We start from the raw sequence: 20650 nt of genomic DNA on the forward strand, positions 1-20650 counted from the left end.
GCAAAGCCAAAAGTAACAGGTCAGCGCAAGGCCGTGGGTGTGTGCCCACTATGAGTGGGCCAACGAGTGCATGACAAATGATTAATGCCACAGTCAAGCGTTTTGTCTCTTGTTGGTTTTTTTTCCTCAGGTGCTGTGGTGTCAATGTAGAGGCACAAGATGGGGCCAGAGAGGGGTATTTTTTTTTCACAGTTACTCACTACCACTGTCATGCAATATTGACAGCTAAGACAAATGCGGCAGTGATTTTTTAATTGCAAACTCCCTTTTTTAGATGTTGATTAATGATCTCATCAATTGTAGGCAATATGTGTGTTCTGTAAATTGGCTTGTTACTGAACTTGAAGGACTTGAAGGAATTTGTCTAGCTCTGGAAATTTAAAAAATGCATAAAATTCTGAATTTTTGGATGCTGATAAACATTTTTTTAAATATATGCAGCACAATTGTGTGGAGGACACAATAACTGCATTTTTCCATGAGAGCCCAATTGACTAAACAGGCCCCTGTTAGTAAGCAGTGGCGTGAAAGGGAGGCGGAATATGAGGATCGTGGTAGTTGCCGTCTTGTGACACTCGTCTTGGGAATGCGACAACAGCCTCATCTGGACTTTTCGAGGAGAATGAGGAGGGGGAATGACTGCTAAGTTCCCAATTCCACTATGATTGCGCTTTCGCACTTCGCAGCAGCCTGCCTGCTCGCTTTGTTTTGAACTCTGCAAACAGCTTGACGAAAGTCGCTGTCTCAGGCATCTTCGGGCGGGCGGCTACGAACCGGGAGCTCGTAGTGTTTTCTCGATGTCTAACCATGGCAAAGCGGTGAAATAAGAAGGTAGGTCTGCACTTTGTAAAGGATCCTGCGTGAACGTTTTAACTTTATAGTTAGCGCTTTTGACTCTTAACTAGCTTGCTAGGCTACTCGCTCGATCGATTGATTAGCGTCACACTCACATTGGCATTTGCCTGAATACAGTGTACATGGTTTAAGTATATTTCTTTGCATAATAACGACAATGTTCCTCCCTTCGTTTTCACGTCAGCTGTTTATCTGTAACGGCTAACTGATTACTGTTGTTTTATTTGTGTGTGTGTGTGCGTGCGCGCGCGCTGTGTCTTCTTATATAGCACCCCCATCCCTGCTGTCATGGAGGTGGGCAGCCTCCCAGTAGAGCTGTGGAGGGTTATTTTAGCCTACCTGCCTCTCGCCGACCTGGGCCGCTGCTGCCAGGTGTGCCGCGCCTGGAGGGAGCTTGTCCTCTCTCTTGATAACACCCGCTGGAGGCAGCTGTGCCTCTGCTGCCCCGAGTGCCGACACCCCAACTGGCCAAGCAAGCCTCACCTGGAACCCCCGTCTTGGAGGGAGGCCCTCAAGCAGCACGCCCTGGCCACCCGCACCTGGACTCAAAATGGACCTGAGCACCAGCCAACAGCTTGTCTCCTTTTATTCAAGCGCCGGAAAGACCGCAAAGTTTGGCATGTGGGGCCCGGGTTTGAGTTTGAGACCCTGCAAGGAGCTCTTGGGGTGGCGGGGCCTTATGACCGATTGATTCTCCATCCGGGGGTATATGAAGAGCAGGCTGAGGTAGCCCTCAAGGTGCCCGTGGAGCTGGTTGGACAGGGCAGACTGGGTGAGGTGGCCCTCTTGGTGTGTATGGAGCAGCAGTGCCCTACTGCCAGGCTATGTAATCTGGTTTTCATGCCACCCTGGTTCTCCACCGTGGTCTATAAGGTGAGATCATTTTTGGTTTCATCCAGAACCACTTTTTTGGAATAATGGGACTCAAGTAAAAGTACACCGTCGTCCTCAAAGTAGGTACTTGAGTAAGAAAAAATATTCAATGAAAAAAAAAATACTGAGTAAGTCCCGAGTAATTGGTGAGTAATTTGTTTGGTTTATTGAACATATAAACAAGTAACAGAAAATATTGTAATATAAAGCAAAATAAAATTTAAAGGAAAAACGGCGCATAGTCATCCTTGAAATGTACCTCCGCCTGACCTGCCGCAGTATTGTCACGTTTGATAAATATCCAGTGTTCCCATTTTTGTGTCTAGCCTTTTATTTGCTGAAATAATCTCCTTTGTGAAATTTAATGCATGGCGCCATGTTAGGAACAAATGTGACGTCAAGTGAGAGCAAGATTGCCACTGGCTAAGAAAGCCCACCTTGATTACGTACCGTACATTGATTTCTCCGTGGTGTTATTTTCTTGCGCCTGGCATGCATCTGACCGAAATACACAAGTAGAAATAAACAACATGACGAAAACCCCAATTCAGTTCTGGCTAATGAGAACTAATACATTTAGCAAGAAACATGATGTACAGGTAGATTTTATTGGCTTTTGTGGGCAACATAAAACGAAGTGGTTGGCCTGATCTGGCCCGTGGGGCTTGAGTTTTACGCTCGTGATCTAAAGTATCTTGGGAGGCAGATGTTTTTCTATTACAGTAGTGGTGCTTATTTAATGCAGGATTTTTGGGGCTGTACATCTTATTTTCCTGAAAAAAAAATCACAAAGGGTTGCCCATTTCTTTTTCGTGTGCGTTCAGGTCATGGTCATTTTTGAAAATGTTTTAAAATCTGAGTTTTCTTATTTTCTTCCTATTATTTTGTACTTATTTAATGTAGGATTGTTAGGACTTAGCAAAGGCTTGAATTTGGTGCTATTCTAGTTGTTTTTATTTATATATATTTTTTAATAGACACATTTCATGGTGGGTACCATGAAAGGTTGCTGTTATACTAAACGTATTGGATCGTGCTGGTGTTTCACAGGAAATAAGTTGCTGATCATTTGTGTTTCTCCCCCCACCCTTTTGTTTGTTGTAGACATCATGGGGTCATGTGCAATTGGATAACTGCAACTTTGAGGGAGCTCAGCTGCAAGTCCGCGGGCCCGGGACTTGCCAGGCACGCTTTTGCTCCTTCTCAAAGGGCAGCTCAGTACATTTGCTCAGTGTGGCTCTCAGCTTACTAGACAGCTGTGACTTCTCCGGGAGCGATGCCGCTTCTGTAACAGTGGAAGGTTCACCCGTGTCTGAAAAGAACTGGGCTTGTAAATATATGGCTGCCCTGGCCAGAACATTCTCACCGTGTGAGAGCAATAACAGCAGCCCTCACAGAGGGAACTCCACTGTTGGACCTTGTTCTGATGCTACTGTTAAAAAGGAGCACACAAGTATGGAGAACTGGAAGCAGGAAAATGGGTCGGAAGCAGTTGATCAGGGCACAGTGATTGAAGATGGATGGCGTGTTGGTGAGGATGACAGCAACAGAGAAGGTGGAATCACACAAGAAACATTTTTACCGGATTATAAAATCCCATGTGACAACCATGGACTGGCCTATTTACTGAAGCCCCGTGCAGATGGCTCTTTGCCACCCGCCTCCTCCCCGCATCCCCCACGCGTGATTCCGGAACCCCTCACCCTACAGCAGGAACTAGAGAGGGACCCAGATGCTCAGATGTTTGTGGCGTCCACTCTAGGCTGCCTCGTCCGGCGTTGTCTCTTCAGGGACGGGAAGGGAGGAGTCCATATGTCTAATTACGGACAAGCTCGACTGGAAGGCAACGTTTTCCGTTGTCTGAACTATGCTGTCAGATGCATCCAGAACTCCATAGTAAATATGGCTGTGATACAGAGGAACCACTGACATCAAACACAATCCATTACAGGAAATAATCCACATAAATCATCATTGGGTTTTTGTTTGTTTGTTGTTTTTTTTTTCTTCAGATAATGAGGTCCTTTTTTAAAAATATCTCCATATAAAAATAGATTAGAATACAGGGAGATTGATTTTTTTTTTCTCGGAATGGGCGAGTAACGATACCAGTTATTGGCTCTTATGGAGGCTGCTGATACCAGCCCCTGATAATGAAGGCAAAGAAATCTGAGAACAATGTCGAGATGTATTAAAATGCCAAATATCATTGCTGATCTTGGCAAATAATTGCTCAATCCCTCTTGAAATTTGCTGAGCTGCTCCAGTGTCAGTTGGCGAGCATGGGCAAGGGAATGTTTACCAAAACTGCAACGCTTAATCTGTTAAACGCTGATGGCCTCACATAGTATATCTGATTGATGCATGAAACTAAAAGAAAAACACCTGACTATTATAAAACTACTGTATTCTGGCCTTTTTTTAATACAAGTGTTTGAGGCAAAACCCCAAAGAAAATCAAGTTTGAAGTTTAATGCAAGCCGTGTAAATTGAGGGGTTCCCCTGTATCTTTTTCTTGTTCACATTCCTATTTAGTGAATAATTGATGGTCATTTAAAGATGTAGCCCAGAACGCAATCAACCGAGCTCTTTTGTCAACCTCTTATAGATAGTGATGCTGCGAAACGAAGTATGTGAGTGCAGAGAATCAGGCGTTTTCCTGCGGCTGTCGGCTCAGGGCCTCATCGCTGAAAATGACATCCACTCAAATGGGGAAGCAGGGTTGGACATCAGGAAAGGAGCCAACCCAATCATTGTGGTAACTGTCACACAGATTTGATGGTCTACAATCAATATGCCTGCAGTGTTAACACAATGTTGCATTCATACGTGTAGGAGTGCTGAATGACCTATAATCATCAAACTCAAAGAACAAAATTTGTCGGTTATTTGGGAATTCCCAAATACAGGAAAAGAAGACCTTTTTAGATGAGATCATGAACAGTAATTATGTCAATAGTACCATGAAGATGAGTTCTAAAACTGTAGACTGGGATTTTTCAGTACACTTGGTTTTTATTTTCATTTTGACCTTTCAAATTTCAGTTAGTTGTACCGTAATTAGTTTTTAGAGCAAGTTGGTTTGCTTGTAGTACTTGTTCTGTGTATGGGGTATTTGTCATGTGTGATGAACACAAAATTCACAATGGGCATTGTGTAACAAAAGTAAACAATAATTTCAAAATGGCCGTTTGACCTTCCTTCTCCCATACAGTTGTACACTAAATCCTGTCATCATTCACATGTAATTTCTGAAGGTATTCCAACTTGTAGTTTCAAGTTAGTGTTAGTTTCTGAATTATGTCTGATTTGTTTGACACCGTGCTGCTCCCTCCTCTCTCTCAATCCCTTAGTGTAACAGAATACACAGTGGCTTGCGCTCTGGGGTTGTTGTGCTTGGCAATGGAAAGGGCTCACTTCGGAGCAACCGGATCTATAACAACAAGGAAGCAGGCGTGTATATCCTCTTCAGTGGGAACCCTGTGGTCTGGTAGGTGCAATCCCATATTGCATTTCATTTTTTGCTTACTTCTCACGTTGCACAGAATAATTACCATTGCGCATAAAGACCAGAAATGTACAAAAGCACTCATCAGCATTATAGTCACTCATGGAGATGGAAGAGTGAGGAGGCTGGGGTTCATTACCTTTACAAGGGGCAGGGCATTTTAGCAGTGAATGGACAAGGTACCTTTTATATTCCAGACTGGTGTCGAGGACTGCCCTCGGTTACCCATGCCCAATCCTACAAAGAAATAATTATTTGTGCATGTTTCAAAGAATTGTTCAATTTTAAAAAATCACATCTTTTTAATCAGCTGATGATCTCTACTGTCCAGGAGAGATACATGCTGGACCACTTCTTCTACGCTGTAGCATTTAACACGTTCTGCAACATATGAAAAGTCAATTAAGTCCAACAAATAATAAAATAATTCAAAATCAAGTAAAGCATTTGGTAAAATTTCAGGGTTTTTTTCCAATTTCAATTTGTAATAATCAAGCTCACAATAGTTTGACAAACTAGTCAACTTCACCATCCCTATCAATAGTGTTCTGTCGACACACTAAGTCCCTGTTTTTGGCTTGAGAAGACAGTGCTTCTTGTGGCACCAGATGAGCGCACTGAATGAAATTAGTCTGTTACCTGAGTATGTTTACTCCGTATATTTTATTTCTGAATGTAAGATAAGATCAGAAAATGATGTGCAGCTTTTTTTAGTAAAGGGTGGGGGAGTAGGTTCAAGCATTATTTTTAACTATTTTTGGGACCATGCTATCAAAGTTGAAGTGGGGTAATGAATTATTCTATTGTACGCAAAGAGGTCCGTGATTATTTGCATGCACTACAAATTCCGACCATGCAGAACCCATTGCTGGTGTTGACTCCGAATGAAGATACTTTTTCTCTTTTGGCCAAATTGTGCTAATATTACTTGGCTGTCCCAGCAACAAGCACACAGAGTGAGAGGATATTTATTTTGAGCTAGCATTTGACGTCTTCTGTTGCAATGTTCTACTTTAATTCGATATATAAGAAGTCTATTCTCCATGAATATAGTTTATTGCAGAGGGTTTCCTCCTCCTGCGATTTATTTGACTTTTTTTGAAAAAAAGATTCGACATCATCAGTGACTTGTTGACACCGACTCAGCTTTCATGAATGTTGACTTCATGAAAAATTAGAATGCAACCTCTATTATACAGTGGTCTTTCTTCACTAGTTCCTTTCTTTATGTTCATCCTTTTAGTGGGAACCACATCTTCCAAGGGCAGGCAGCAGGAATTGCTATAAATGAGAATGGCAGAGGGATTGTAATGGGTAAGTCCAGCATTGGGGCTTTTATTTTTTTCTTTTTTAACCAGCGTGGCAAATGTAAACACAAAGTACTCCGTACACCTTTCATTTTTAATTCCAGAGAATGTCATCAAGGAAAATCAGTGGGGAGGTGTGGACATCCGCAGAGGAGGCGACCCAGTCCTTAGGAATAACTACATCTGTCATGGATACTCTGATGGCATTGTGGTGGGAGAGCGTGGCCGGGGACTCATTGAGGGAAACCATGTCTACTGTATGTTATCCCCTGATTTGATATCACTATCAGCAGTCAAAGTCCTCTCCATCTAGTTGTTTGATTGTTTTCTTTCTTTCTTTGTTTCTTTCTTGTCACTCAATAGGCAACAAAGGTTGCGGTGTGTGGGTTATGTCATCCAGCCTCCCGCAGCTCCTTGGAAACTACATCACCCATAACTGCATGTACGGCCTGGCTGTGTTCTGTAGGAAGGACCCCGAGAACATAGAAGCCAGGGAGGGGAGCTGGCTGGCACATGACGGGATCGGTGGAGACAACAGCGGTGACAGAAGGGGCATAATAGAAGATGATGCTAGGGAAGAGCAGGAAAATTTACATGAGGAAGGAGAACTCTTTGCATGGGAGAGCGACCTCGACAGTGAGGATGAACGGCACTCAGCACGCCGCTCCATCAGTGTGGCGCTGGTGGAAAGCAACTGCATGAGCTTCAATGGAGGTAATTCAACATATATCATACTTGGGTTTTGTTTCACCCCCTCAATATTAAATGTTTTTCCCCATATTTCTCTCACCCTTTGGGTAGCTGTCGGTCTATATGTTAAAACCAGTGAGCCACTCAACGTTTATGCCAACCTCGTCAACCGTAACAGGGGTGATGGTGTCGCCGTGCTACAGAGTAGTCATCTGACCCGCCTGGTTGCCAACTGCATTCTTGCAAACGTACGAGGGGGCGTTACAGTGGAGAAAGACTCCCGTGCGGAGCTTCGCAGTAACGGTATATATGAAAACAACGGCCACGGCATCAACTTCACGGGGATCGGACAGATGGTAGAGAACGATGTGGTTGGAAACTGTGGCTACGGGATCCAAGTGTCTGGATGTGGTGATGTCAAGGTGTTGCATTTTGACATTATCTGGAAAAACATTTACATCAAATATATGACCGGCAACTTGTCCCTTACAGGTGCTGCGCAACCGCGTCCAACCGGCATCTGGTTGTGGCATCTCAATTCTGGGAGCAGTAAAAGCGGTGGTCACTGATAACCAGCTGTTCCAGGGCCACCCAGATAGCAAAAAAAGCCTTTTATACTTGGACCCTGGCAACGAGAACTGTGTGTTACGCAACAACAGTATTTCAAGACATGATAGCAGGTATCCAGGCAACCCACACTGTGCCAGACTGTCTCCACATGTGCACTGAGCCAATCATTTCGATCTGTTTTTTGTTTTTTTTTTAATAGCTGTACATATGTCTCTCCTTGGATTCTGGAAAACCCTCCCCCCCGTCCATCGGCCAGCTTACCTTCGGGGCTCTCCTCCTCCCAGTACCCTTCACGGCTGGGAATCTCTATGACGACCAGAATCAGTGCCACTGTGGAGAGCAGTTGCCACAGTGGCAGCATGTTCTGTTCTATCCTGTGATAAAACTAAGAAGCACTTAAACACAAACATTTAAAGATGACCTTCCCAGAAGTGAAAGTAGACATCATCACTACCTTCTGCAATTGTGCTCTTTGGGTTGAATGTATCCAAAACGAACTGTCCATTAGAAATCAGGTTCACACAAAGTGGAATTTTGGACTGGTGGGTCAAAAAGATTTTTGTCTATCAAAAACCTAAACATGCAGTGTTAACCAGAAAGTATTTACAACATATTTTTCCATATTTTATGTGATAGCCTCACCACAAGATGCAATATTTTTTTCAGGGATTTATACAAATAACATTAAGATAAGATAATATAACCTTTATTTGTCCCACACTAGGGAAATTTGCAGTCTACATCAGCAAAATGGGGGTCGGAGGTTGGGGGGGGATAAAGTGTTTCATTGCACAAAATAACACTTTATTTTACACTTTTTGTGTATGTGTGTACTCTTCCGCGACTTGTGCGTCAAGACAATCCTGTTTTCTTGGTCTACAGACAATTCCTTTGACTTTGTTTGGTTTGTGCTCTGACATGCACTCTCACCTATGGGAACTTATAAGGGCAAGTGTGTGCCTTTCCAAATCATGCCCAATAAAATAAATTGACCACAGGTTGACTCCAATATAGTTGTATGAACCTCTCAAAGATGATTTACACCCGAGTTAAGTTCTGAGCTTGATCTTTGTGGCAAAGGCTGTGAATACTTATGTAAAGGTGATTTTAATTTTTTTATTTGAATTTGGAAAAAAAATCATTAGTGTTGAGTTAATTTTGGAATGAGGCTGTGACATACTATGTGGAAAAACTGAAACACCATCAATAATTTCCAGATGCACTGTATCCTCACAAGTGCTCTGGGCTCACCTCTGTGGCAACAGACATTTGTTGATCATTTTGAATAATACGTCTATGATAGCGGAGGCTTAATGTCAACTGAGTACAGTGGACTTCCGCCATTCACAGGGAGTAAGGACACAGCCGGCCCGCAAATAGGGAAAATCTGCATCCAATTAACCCCCATTAAAATGCATCCAGAGATTTTTATTTTTTTTAATCCAAAACATCCTTCAGAAACCACTGTGATCCTAAACTGATTTTTCTCACTAATGTCTGGTTTTGGAGATTATTTGACATTATCACAAAGAATCACGGCATTTTAACCTCAGATCTCATATATTCTGTTTGTATATTGATACTGTCACAACTGCTTGAACACAGTAAGCTCAAATTGCCACTACAAGAAGTAGCTAAAGTCAACTGTACTTTGTCTACGATTGGTCAAATTTCAAACTTATGTTTTCAAATATTTACAGTAATTATTTATTGCTTTATGTTGACTTCTACACACTTTGTGTTCTAACCTGAATTCATGAAGGTTCTCAAGGTCATGTATTGTCTAGATTTTTTCCAGGGGTGATTTTGAGTTCAATGAATTTTTATATTTATGCTGTAGTCTCTTAATAAATGTCATACCTTCTTATGAGTCTGTGCTCCTGCTACCAAATCATTCAAATTCTTTCGCACATTTGAATTTTTCCATAGATGCACCTGTGGTAGTCACCCAAAGAAGGTAGGAGATTTACAGTGTGCAATATAAAGTATAATGTGCCTATACATTTTCAACATCTTAGCTAGACGCACGCTTGTATAAATGCATTTATATTTGTCTTTGTGTATCATCTGAAACTGCAGATCATGATTTACAATCACATTTTAACTTTATTTGTTCACTAATAAACAATTCTCAACTTTGCCTTTGTCGGTCTTTAATGCATCTTCTTGCGTTTCCTTCTCTCCACAAAGTGATCATATTTGACTAGAGGGAGGATGAGAGAAGCCTGTTTGTGTTCATCCTGCCATCCAGCTACGATGTTCTTTCCACGGGGCTTCTTCACCAGGGTCAGCCCCATTGACTTTGCAACTTCGATTATCCTATAAAACCACAGAAACCTCATATAGCACTTCAGACAGAAATACATTCAGTATACCCGAACAACTACCATCCATCCATCCATTTTCTGATCCGCTTATCTTCACAAGAGTCGTGGGGCGTGCTGGAGCCTATCCCAGTTGTCTTCGGGGAGTAGGCGGGATACACCTGAATTGGTTGCCAGCCAATCACAGGGCACACATAAACAACCATACGGGCTCACACTCACACCTCGGGACAATTTGGATTGTTCCATTAACCTGCCACACGTGTTTTGAATATGGGAGGAAACCGGAATACCCAGAGAAAACCCACGCAGGCACCGGGAGAACATGCAAACTCCACACAGGAAGGCCAGAATCGAAACCTACAACTCTGTACTATGAGCTGTATCACTAACTGTACCTTTAAAATAAGAAAAAAAAAGACCCTTGACCCTGATTAATAACGCATCGAAATGACGGGTGTCAATATCAAGGCCCGTGGACAGATTTAACCCGCCATGTCATTTTATGTGCGAAAGCAAATCGTGTGTGTCAACTTGCATTATCGTTTCTAAAATCTGTACCGAAATGTCAAATTGTCATGTGTGAGAAATAATGTTAAGATTCTGCAATAATTCTGTTACCCAGTTTACACTGACCCGAACAATAATTGAACAATCAATCTAGTATTATACTAGATTGATTTCAAAGATAATAATCCATTCATGGGCGGCCCGGTAGTCCAGTGGTTAGCACGTCGGCTTCACAGTGCAGAGGTACCGGGTTCGATTCCAGCTCCGGCCTCCCTGTGTGGAGTTTGCATGTTCTCCCCGGGCCTGCGTGGGTTTTCTCCGGGTGCTCCGGTTTCCTCCCACATTCCAAAAATATGCATGGCAGGCTGATTGAACACTCTAAATTGTCCCTAGGTGTGAGTGTGAGCGTGGATGGTTGTTCGTCTATGTGTGCCCTGCGATTGGCTGGCAACCGATTCAGGGTGTCCCCCGCCTACTGCCCGGAGACGGCTGGGATGGGCTCCAGCACCCCCCGCGACCCTAGTGAGGATCAAGCGGTACGGAAGATGAATGAATGAATGAATGAATAATCCATTCATTTGTTGTGTAAAAGCAAGAATGTGATGAGACAATTAAACATGTTTGTGGTTTCACTGTCATTCCAAAGTGGCTCCGTGACAAAAATGATTTTGACACCCCTGGTTGAGAGTGTGACGAGTGAATATGATTTCACCAAGACATGCGGCGACTTAAATAATTTCTAATGTTGGCAATTGTGATTCATCTCCGATTTGGAAGGTAAAGCTAACATTTTGGCCATCTCGTATATAATATTTCCAATCTCAAAACCGCAACACCCACCTGGCCTCGGTGAATCCCATGTCTCGATGCAATAATGTGAGGTCAGCAGTCATGTCACCCATATGGAGCAGCAGAACCAGGCAATATGCTGCTAATTTGACACGCATTGAACCAGACACCATGTTAAGGACCCTGAAAGGTGACGTAAAATGTTACTGTGAATATATTGAACGTGGAGGTTTCTAATGCCTTAAATAGTAATATGTTGATAAATTCAGCCATCATACCTGCCATTGTTGAAAGTCTCCACTGTGAATGTCCGGAATATTTTGTTTTGCACAATGCGAGGGCAGCCTTCCTCCATGCCAACTGTGAACACAAACCCATGACTAGTTGATAAAGGCACAAAGTGCTGCTTTTTCAGGAGTGATGGTGAGTACACTGACACTTGCGGCTGATGCTCTTCTGCCGTGATAGTTTGAGAAGCATAGAAAGGTAATATGCGCAGCATGCCATCTTCTTTCGGGCTTCATCATCACTGGGTAGGTTCTCCAGGTGCTTCAGGACGCACATAACCCTAAAGCGATGGAAAGTTCAGAAAATACAAAAAGAATTGCCCTTTTTGCTTCAACTCCACCGAGACGTACGGTTGATTTTATTCACAAGTGGGCAATATCTTTTTTTTATATCTTTTTTGGGGTACCCATCACAGTTATGCTGGAGACAAACTGCAGTCTGAGTGGTTGGCAGAAAATTGCCACCAAATAAGAACACTAACCAAGATAACACATTGAGTAAGTGCATGTGTGAGTAAATTGAGATCATCTTTATGCATGCAGTTAATGTGGCATTTTTTGTTTGGCAGTGTGCCATGAGATTTTTCTGATGTAAAATATATGCCATAGCTCATTAATTGTTGGGAAACGCTGATTCAGGATGTGTCCTGAAATGATGTCACACTATTTACATCTGAATTAGGGAGAAACATGACTTAAATCATCCTACCCTCCGTTCTCTTTCATAGTCTGCAGCTCTTCGCTAGTGAGCGCTGCCATCTTGGAACCAGCTTCTTCCAATGCCTTGAATTCCACAGGACTGAGGACTGTTGGGTTTTCATGAGGAAAAGAGGAAGACTCAAACATAGATGGGGTTTTGATGTTGACGTCCCCCGCAATGGATTGGTGATAAGAAGGATACGTCCATCCAATGGGTAGACATTCTCAGGCATGTCTGCCTCCGAGTTACATGGAGGAAGGTGGAGAGCAGAATCTGCCTGCGACTCTGTCTCAGCAACTTCCCGTTGCAGAGCTGTGGAGGGAAACAAGAATCTAAACCTTTTCAAAGAACCGCTGAGCTGAGAGATTTGGATTAATATTTCAGGTATTGCAGTTATTTCTGTGTATTTTTATTTATTTATTATCTCTTACTTCTCTTTGCTTTAAAGTATTAATTTATTTTGACTGGCTTTTGTTTATACTTTAATTCTAAACTAAACTATTTCATACGTTTTATTGTATTTATATTTGAACTGGGGTCTCATGGGAGCTGAAACAGTGAATGGGATGTTTTTTGTTTTCTTTTAAATTGCTGTTTGAGCATTTTGATTTACATGTAATTATAAATTCCCCAAATACCTAATGTGACCCTTACTATGACACGTATTCAGCCCACATGTCCCTCTTACAATATTTTAGAATAAGACAATATTTAATGCCCAATCACTTAAACAGCTAAAGCATGACATGAACTGTGATGTCTCGCAAATCCCGGTGTTTATTCTATGAGTGAAACACTGATGTTTTAAAATCATGCTTAAAAACAAAAAAAGAGCCAGTCTTTTGAATGGCTCTTTTAGGTGAACGGCTCCTGAATGAAAGAGACAGTCCCATCGCCAATAATTGCTCAAATACATTCGTCAGTATGTTCCTCTTGGTCCCTTTACTTACCATCCAGACCCTTCTCATCAATGACGGTGTTGGCAGCCTTTATCACTGCCTGCTGCAGCATGTCACTGTTCACCATGTTCAGCCTGCGAGAGTTCAGAGCTTTCTTCTGTTTGTTGGTACCAAACGCCTCAATCAGGGAGTCAACCTGCACAAAGGACTCAAGACCTTACTACCAAACATATTTACTTTGAAAACATTTGTGAAAGTCCATTTTATTATTTTCAGACATCATTTGATGAGTTAGTTTGGTTTAGAGGTGTTCCGTTTGTTTGTGCAGGATGCATCTTCAACAAGTACTGCATAGATGACCCTGTCCTTTTTCCAAAGTAGGACCCTTTCCATTGAGTTTGCAATGTCGAGTTACAACGCAAAGGAGTCCTAATAGAAACAATAGTTCCCCTAATTCAATTAGCTGCTTCAATGAGAATGCTTTTTGATTTATCACATGGAAGAGGAAAATCGTGTTGCCAAGTATTACTCCTTATACAAACAAGAACATGACAAACCTTTTCTTTGTGGGTCTGAGTTGTCTCCTCTGTTGTCACTGTTGTTTCTCCTTGTGTAAAGATTAATTTTGTGAGGCAAAACATTTTATAAAGTCATGTCAAACAAAGTATAACTCATAACACTTCTGAATCCACTTGTTCCATATTTCGGAGCAGTTATTTTGCTGTGACTGGCAACTCCCCACCTAGTGTTAGTCTGCAGTGAAAGCACATGAAAACTACATGGGCAAAATTTGTGCGGGTTAAAGTGTGCCAGCTTGTGGCGCAGTGGGTAGAGCATCCATGCCGATGGTACTCCTTTTTGTGTCACATGTTCGAATACCGCTCCATACCTTTTACCTTTTTATTTAATTGTTGTAATTAACGGTTTATAATTTCTTGCAACCAGTCCGAAGTTGTAAATGAGCTACTCTGTTTCACATGTTAATTGAAGAATTGAATAGTTATGCAGTTGAATAACTTAGAGGTACCTTCTTGGGGGGGAAAATAATTGGCAAAATGATGAGAGCCCCACCCAAAAAAGGGAATGGTTAGGATTAGGATAAGTAGCAGGTTAATAATAAAAAAGGGGCAAAGCATTGAGGTTGGTGTTGGAATTAAGAAAAGTTCAAGAGTTTAACCAATTTAAAAAAAAAACATAAAACAAAGTTAAGGCAAGGATATGAAACACAAAGTTAATGTACTGAAATTGTCCTCGCGGCCAAAGCTGGAATCAGGAGCCAATTAGAACTGAACATGGCAGCATACACATTACGCTAACCTGTTCACGGTCAACCTAGTGTAATCATGGTGATGTAGCCAATTTTCAGCAGTTCCAGAATCCTTCATTCCAGCAATTGACCAATCAAAACCATTCACGGCAAAATAACGCTAGCAGAGGTGTTGCTCGTCATGGTAAAAAAAAAGAAGAAAGAAAACACTGGCTATAGATTTTTCTTCTTACCGGGTATAATAGGTTGCATGTTGAAGAGCAGTGCACTGTGCAGTTCCATTTGCATGGTCTGTTTATTCAATACTCCAACATAGTAGCTAACAAACAAAACATAAACAATGAGAGCATAGTGATCTAGTTCCCAAAGAGACGTTCTTCATAACCTAATTCGACCTACTTGCAAAGACTGTTGCATTTAAGGGAACCTGTTCCAAAATTTTGCCCAACATAGGACAGCCTTTCTGATTCAGCCACCTAAACAAAAAGAAACACAGTAAGAAAACTCTCAATAATTCATTAAACAGGAAGAGAGAGGTCACTAGTCTCTCACCAGTATCCGTCTAGTTTTTTTCCGAGGGTTAACCTCATCGGCACTCTTGTACATTGTGAAATGCAGTTTCTCTGCATTCTGGACGCCTCCATTGGAAAATCGAACTAAAGTAAAATACAAAATGAAAGTCGTAGAGGGAGATTGAGTTAGTCAGTGGGAAAGTCAGGAATCGGACAAGAGCGTACAGAAACTTTTCAGATTCTTCCAGGAATATTCATTGAAAAGAAAATTTTAAATAAATACACAAAACAACGACTTCAAACACATACATAATCTAACAAACTCTTGCATATTAAAATTAAAATAATTACATATCACTGCTTTGTCCGAGTCTCTCTCTTCTCCGCAGCACACTACAGAACAGGAGGCCGCCATCTTTGTTGTGGTGAAAAACTTCCGGTTAACAAACTGCCGGTTTCGTCAGCTTTATCCAAGTGAGTTGTTTTTGTGCCCTAAAAATCGATGGATAGAGTATTGTTCAGTACGTTTTAAGGCGTGCTAGTATTTTTGTAGAGTCTGTTTATGATCACTTTCGCAGCAATTTGTTCAGTATTTCATTCCAATATGATGAATAAACTGAACTCACTTTTATTTTGTGCGATATCCTTACACTTTCAACTAGTTTGCAAATTGCATAAGCTGATTGCATATTTCCAATGCAATCAGTTTAACAAATCAACGAAATTGTATGAATGTTAAAATATTCAAATAATAAACTAATGTATTATTATTCAGTGTTATTCAATGTTATTGTCCAACATTTCTTAAACTCAGTCTGTCATCCTTGTACGCTGTGGTTGAGTTGGCAGTCGTGACACCTATTGGTCATTTGTTGAACTGCGGATGCTCACCTCAGCGACGTCATGGAGCACAGCGCCGCCCTGTGAGTCTAGTCGGGAAAATCTGTCTGGAGAGGGCAATTAACAAGATTGACTGTTTACTTGCTTTTCAAAATGCTTATCTCGTGGATATCTCTTTTATGAGTAGTTTTTATTTCTAACAGTTACTCTGGTTGAAATTACAATCGGCCGAGGATTTGCCGGAATGAACAAGACCCATTTGGCTCTCTCGCCCCCACAAGACAGGCTGCAATAGATACGAGTAAATCCTCCGGGGACGTGGATCCTGGCGGTAAAGATTTTTTGGGACACCTTGTACGACATTTCACTCGTCAAAACACTAGACGCGCCGGTTGAAACTGACGCCCTTTCAATGTGGCCGACGTAATGCTTCACCTCCCATCAGCTTGCTGGCAATTAGCTGGTCAATAGCCAGCTAACTTTAGCCTCGCCAGGGCCCGAAATCTGCTGCTTTTTCCCCCACTTTGTGACTGTTCAAGGTAATGTGACGTTATAACTTACGTCAACATCAATGTTTGCTGTGTATTTAGCTGAGCCGACCACTTACCTGTGCGTCATAACCATCTATTAACTATTTGTATCATTGGCACTGCTACAAAGCTGTCGTGTAAATGATGCTGTTTAATTGCAGTTAATACAAAATAAGACTACTGGTAATCTTGAATAGCCAATTAGATTTTCTGGGCTACACCGATTTATATGGATTGTCTGTTATGTGGATAAAAGTATTGGGACACTTGGCCGTTACACTTACATGAGGTTGACTTGATTGAATACTTAAATATAAACGGTAAAATCATTCATTTTAATATGTCTGCAGTGATATTTCATATTTTATAAGTATTCAAAATCTGTACATAAGCGGTCTGTTGCTTTAGAATGACTCAAGTAAAAATAAAAGTTTTTTTTTCCATTCAATTCAAATTACTTGAGGAAGAGTAATAAAAGGCTCAATGAAAAAATACATAAGTACTGAGTAACCGGTGAGCTAAAACAATAAAAGTAGATATTTGTAAAGTAACATAAATGAACGTAAATTCAGCCCAAGAAAGTATCTGATACTATTTTATTACCACTTGTTAGACTCGCACAACAGAGTCACCAGGCAGAGAGATATTACATAAAAGGTTTTTGTGTACAACTCAACACCCGCCATTGTTTCAACAGCCAAAAGTGATTACAATGGACTGGTACTGGAATGTTGAAACTGAACACGAGGAAGTCTCGTGGACAAACCAACATGAATCACTCATTACTCACGGAGTAAACGTTAATATCCACCTCTTTATATTTAGAATATGTATGAATGTAGCCCATCAAATGTGTAATTCGGCACAGCTTCGGGCTAGAACACGATGGAAAAGTATTTTCACTTGACCCTAAAAGGCAAATGGATGACTGACTGTAAAACATTACAGCACTGTATGCCAATAACCTGTTTATATCTTGTCGTCAGGAGCAGCATGGACTTTCCGAGCCACTTTGAGCAGATCTTCCAGCAGCTCAACTATCAGAGGCTGCACGGTCAGCTGTGTGATTGTGTCATTGTGGTGGGTAGTCGACACTTCAAGGCACATCGCTCTGTGCTGGCGGCCTGCAGCACCCACTTTAGAGCGTTGTTCACCGTTGCAGAGGGAGATGCCAGCATGAATATGATCCAGCTGGACAGTGAGGTGAGAAGCTTCGTGATTAATGCAGCGCTAACTCGATGTTCAATCGTAAGCTATTATGTGATGCCGGTCGACCTCTGATTTGGTAGGCTTTTTAAACACATTTAAATGATACCTAAAATGAATGATTATCCAAACCACTTCACCTCACAAGAGTCACAGGCGTGGTGTAGCCTTCAGAGTTGTCATGGGGCAGCAGTGGGGGTACACCCTGAACAGGTTGCCAGTTAATCGCAGCATTTGGATAACACTTAAGGCATATTTTTCTTGAGAATTTGGATGGAACAGCAATATCATACACTATAGGTTTTAAGGCATTTGAGCTTCCACTATGCATGTAACCAAACAACAGCATTGTGTGTATGCAGGTGGTGACAGCGGAGGCATTCGCTTCCCTAGTGGATATGATGTACACATCCACCCTAATGTTGGGAGAGAGCAACGTGATGGACATTCTGCTCGCCGCCTCCCATCTGCACCTCAACAATGTGGTCAAAGCCTGCAAACACTACCTTACCACACGAACTCTGCCCATGTCCCCCTCGTGTGACAGACCCCCACCTCACCACCAACAGGAACAGCAAAGGCACAGGCAGCAGGTACCAGACTTGGTGAACCCTACCTTAGACACCAATGCTAACCTTGACACAAATTCCGCCACCTCAAAGTTGCAGCGCTCTTTCTTGCTGCAGCAGCTCGGCCTCAGCTTGGTAAGTTCTGCTTTAGGGGAGATGGAGGATGGCAGAGTGGTGGAACAAAGAGCCTCGTTCCCTGGACGACGCTTCCACAAGCGCAAAGCCTCCCCAGGCCTATCAGAGGAAAGGCCCAGACAGAGGCAGCGCCCCTCTGCCCCGAACTTAGGGTTACTTTCGGAAGAGGGCATGAGCACAGACCGAGAAGAAGGAGCGCTTCTTTCGCCAGATTCCCACAAGATGGGGGATGACGCCAAACTGGATGCAGGGATGCTCTGTGCCCCACAGGATGATCCTCAGATGCCGAGCCAGTCAGATAGTGGGCGGTGTGAGGGGAACGACATGGGGATAATGCAGGGTGGGGTGGGCAAGGAGGAGGATATGGAGGATGGAGACCACCCAATCAACAAACTGAAGATCAAATCAGGAAGTGAGGAGGAGGAGGGGGCAGAAGAACCAGAACAAAAGGTATGGGTTTTTTTTCTCCTACAGATCGTGTTTTTTGAGGGGAGGAGGGTGTTGCGGTAACTTAGACCCTTGTACTAGCCCAGTTGGACCAGCGTGTAAAGGTGGGTAGTGTCCCGCCAGAGCGCCGTAGTAGCCTTCGAGCCACTGTTTATGTCGAACCCTGACGACAGTGCCATGGGCTGTCAACTTGTCGATGATGTTGCACAGTGCACACAATCGACACAGGAACATTAATAGAAATGTCTGGCAATGGACAGAATAGATTTCTTTTTGCGTGAATGTCCACTGCTCCTCTGTTCTTCCTCAGGTGCTGGTCAAACAAGAGCCACTGAGCTCACCCGAGCCCGCAGATGAAATTAGTGATGTGACATCCCAGGCGGAAGGCAGTGATCCGGCCGAGCCAGCGAGCCAGGAGGAAGAGGAAAAGGTGAAGCTGAGTCCCGAGAGCAGTGACCGCAGCTTCACCTCAGAACCACAGCCCAGCTCTAGTTCGCTGATGCAGTCAGGCTCCCAGCTTCTCCTCAAGAGCAGCCTGGGAGGAGGCAGGGGTGGATTTGGGTGTAGTAACACGCTGAACAGCAAACCAGATTTCAGTATCTCTAGTTTCCTTGGCCCAAAGAATTTTGCGGGTGGTGGTGCTAGTTTGATCGTTGGAGAGGATGACCTTCCCAACACCACCACTGGTGAGGCTGTTGCTCATAACTACCTGTTGAGGCAGGAAGCTTCTGGACCATCCGCTCCTGCCCCGTCCACTTTGCTACAGTCCAGTGCACTCAGCAGTGGAGGTTGTACCCGTTTTGGAAACAACTTACAGGCCGATTCCCTCTTCCTTCGTCCCCTTCATGACGGTTATGGGAACCCAAGAGGAACTGGGGGGAGTGAAGGGCATGGAGGGATTGATCCATTTGGTTTGGTCTTCCAGCGCTCCAGCCTGGGGCTACACTCCCTGGGGCGACCCCCACGAGGTGCTAGTGGAGCCACCCCCACCGTTCTGGGTTACCCCGGATATCGGCGCATCGCCCCAAAGATGACAAACAACATGGGGAGGGGAGAGGGCAGTGCACTCCAGGATCCCGCCTCTTCCTCGTCCAGCCTGGCGAGCCCCATTCTCCTTAATGAGACTTCTGGCTACGACATGGCTAGCGGCAGGCCCACCTCCCTCCCGCCTCAACTGACGCGCGCCTCGGCAGACGTGCTGTCCAAGTGCAAGAAGGCTTTGTCGGAGCACAACGTCTTGGTGGTAGAGGGCGCTCGCAAATATGCATGTAAGATCTGCTGTAAAACCTTCCTGACGCTGACCGACTGCAAGAAACACATCCGAGTGCACACGGGAGAGAAACCTTACGCGTGCCTCAAGTGCGGCAAGCGTTTCAGCCAATCGTCACACCTCTACAAGCATTCAAAGACCACCTGTCTTCGCTGGCAGAACACCAATATGTCCAATGCTCTACTCTAGAGCTCTTGTTGGTCCCAAGAAGGATGCTTGAAGTCGTTATGTTGTCCCGAACAAAGTTAAAGAAAGATGTGCTAATGTCAAAACAGGACTGATAAAATGTCATGATTATTGGCCTATGAAGTCACATCGTTAGACAATGTATCTCCCTGTTCATTGCGAAACCAAGTTTTACATACAGCCCAGAGAAGATACGTCAAAATCAACTGAATTCCAAGTGCCAAGAGATACGCTTTCAGCTTTGACTTTTCAGTCCACTAATGGGACTTCTAGCCACCAGAGAAGCGCACCTGTCCAGTCAAGGTATGTACTGTAGTAGGAATGATCACATTTCACTGTGAAATCTAAGCGCACCTTAATTTGCAGTCACAAGTAT

The 20650-nt window shown here is 43.1% G+C and overlaps 4 protein-coding genes and 1 long non-coding RNA gene across 11 annotated transcripts in view; 2 read left to right on the forward strand and 3 right to left on the reverse strand.

The window, feature by feature from the left end:
* Window positions 1–1307, reverse strand: part of camk2d2 (calcium/calmodulin-dependent protein kinase (CaM kinase) II delta 2) — a 48067-nt gene extending 46760 nt beyond the window's left edge. The window contains exon 1 of the mRNA XM_052084544.1: window positions 1195–1307. The gene's annotated coding sequence lies outside the window, so the exon portion shown is untranslated. The remainder of the gene's footprint in view (window positions 1–1194) is intronic.
* fbxo10 (F-box protein 10) lies at window positions 252–8800 on the forward strand. Of its 3 annotated transcripts, XM_052084535.1 has the most exons (11): window positions 254–831; window positions 1125–1728; window positions 2833–3624; window positions 4337–4486; window positions 5082–5218; window positions 6480–6550; window positions 6648–6800; window positions 6907–7257; window positions 7345–7655; window positions 7726–7913; window positions 8003–8800. In XM_052084535.1, the coding sequence occupies exons 2-11, from the start codon at window positions 1144–1146 to the stop codon at window positions 8181–8183; spliced, it is 2919 nt and encodes a 972-aa protein (XP_051940495.1). In that variant the 5' UTR covers window positions 254–831; window positions 1125–1143; the 3' UTR covers window positions 8184–8800. The 3 variants fall into 3 exon arrangements, with proteins under 3 accessions (XP_051940496.1, XP_051940497.1, XP_051940495.1); XM_052084536.1 differs by lacking the exons at window positions 7345–7655; window positions 8003–8800 and having other exon boundaries at window positions 252–831; window positions 7726–7862; XM_052084537.1 differs by lacking the exons at window positions 7726–7913; window positions 8003–8800 and having other exon boundaries at window positions 252–831; window positions 7412–7597.
* On the reverse strand, window positions 3710–7870 carry LOC127613498 (uncharacterized). 3 transcript variants are annotated; one of them, XR_007966212.1, is made up of 3 exons: window positions 7724–7870; window positions 6423–6517; window positions 3710–5473 (listed from the first exon to the last, which is right to left on the reverse strand). It is a non-coding gene; the product is annotated as an uncharacterized LOC127613498 (long non-coding RNA). The 3 variants fall into 3 exon arrangements; XR_007966211.1 differs by having other exon boundaries at window positions 3710–5617; XR_007966210.1 differs by lacking the exon at window positions 3710–5473 and having other exon boundaries at window positions 6285–6517.
* Window positions 8801–9889: 1089 nt separating the features above from the next.
* Window positions 9890–15578, reverse strand: polr1e (RNA polymerase I subunit E). Its single transcript, XM_052084559.1, has 12 exons — window positions 15443–15578; window positions 15132–15235; window positions 14979–15055; window positions 14813–14898; window positions 13870–13919; window positions 13364–13508; window positions 12615–12725; window positions 12423–12519; window positions 11864–11994; window positions 11705–11786; window positions 11478–11609; window positions 9890–10122 (listed from the first exon to the last, which is right to left on the reverse strand). Exons 1-12 carry the CDS (start codon window positions 15504–15506, stop codon window positions 9957–9959), a joined length of 1245 nt encoding a protein of 414 aa, XP_051940519.1. The 5' UTR covers window positions 15507–15578; the 3' UTR covers window positions 9890–9956.
* Window positions 15579–15910: 332 nt separating this feature from the next.
* LOC127613488 (zinc finger and BTB domain-containing protein 5) lies at window positions 15911–20306 on the forward strand. Of its 3 annotated transcripts, none has more exons than XM_052084538.1 (5): window positions 15911–16014; window positions 16135–16470; window positions 17448–17664; window positions 18030–18821; window positions 19129–20306. In XM_052084538.1, the coding sequence occupies exons 3-5, from the start codon at window positions 17455–17457 to the stop codon at window positions 20275–20277; spliced, it is 2151 nt and encodes a 716-aa protein (XP_051940498.1). In that variant the 5' UTR covers window positions 15911–16014; window positions 16135–16470; window positions 17448–17454; the 3' UTR covers window positions 20278–20306. The 3 variants fall into 3 exon arrangements, with proteins under 3 accessions (XP_051940498.1, XP_051940500.1, XP_051940499.1); XM_052084540.1 differs by having other exon boundaries at window positions 16135–16262; XM_052084539.1 differs by lacking the exon at window positions 15911–16014 and having other exon boundaries at window positions 16033–16262.
* The last annotated feature ends 344 nt before the right edge of the window (window positions 20307–20650 follow it).

The sequence above is a fragment of the Hippocampus zosterae genome, chromosome 13 (assembly GCF_025434085.1).
Source record: "Hippocampus zosterae strain Florida chromosome 13, ASM2543408v3, whole genome shotgun sequence".
NCBI classification, from domain to species: domain Eukaryota; kingdom Metazoa; phylum Chordata; class Actinopteri; order Syngnathiformes; family Syngnathidae; genus Hippocampus; species Hippocampus zosterae.

What these genes read in the sequence shown, in the direction of transcription:
- fbxo10 (XM_052084535.1), top strand. Translation starts at nt 1,144, where the DNA reads ATGGAGGTGGGCAGCCTCCCAGTAGAGCTGTGGAGGGTTATTTTAGCC. An exon ending in TCTCCACCGTGGTCTATAAG is followed by an intron (nt 1,729 to 2,832) that starts GTGAGATCATTT and finishes TGTTTGTTGTAG; the next exon opens with ACATCATGGGGTCATGTGCA. An exon ending in TGAGGGAAACCATGTCTACT is followed by an intron (nt 6,801 to 6,906) that starts GTATGTTATCCC and finishes GTCACTCAATAG; the next exon opens with GCAACAAAGGTTGCGGTGTG.
- polr1e (XM_052084559.1), bottom strand. Translation starts at nt 15,506, where the DNA reads ATGGCGGCCTCCTGTTCTGTAGTGTGCTGCGGAGAAGAGAGAGACTCG. An exon ending in AAATGCAACAGTCTTTGCAA is followed by an intron (nt 14,899 to 14,978) that starts GTAGGTCGAATT and finishes TTTGTTTGTTAG; the next exon opens with CTACTATGTTGGAGTATTGA. An exon ending in ACTATGAAAGAGAACGGAGG is followed by an intron (nt 11,995 to 12,422) that starts GTAGGATGATTT and finishes CCATCGCTTTAG; the next exon opens with GGTTATGTGCGTCCTGAAGC.
- LOC127613488 (XM_052084538.1), top strand. Translation starts at nt 17,455, where the DNA reads ATGGACTTTCCGAGCCACTTTGAGCAGATCTTCCAGCAGCTCAACTAT. An exon ending in TGATCCAGCTGGACAGTGAG is followed by an intron (nt 17,665 to 18,029) that starts GTGAGAAGCTTC and finishes GTGTGTATGCAG; the next exon opens with GTGGTGACAGCGGAGGCATT. An exon ending in CAGAAGAACCAGAACAAAAG is followed by an intron (nt 18,822 to 19,128) that starts GTATGGGTTTTT and finishes GTTCTTCCTCAG; the next exon opens with GTGCTGGTCAAACAAGAGCC.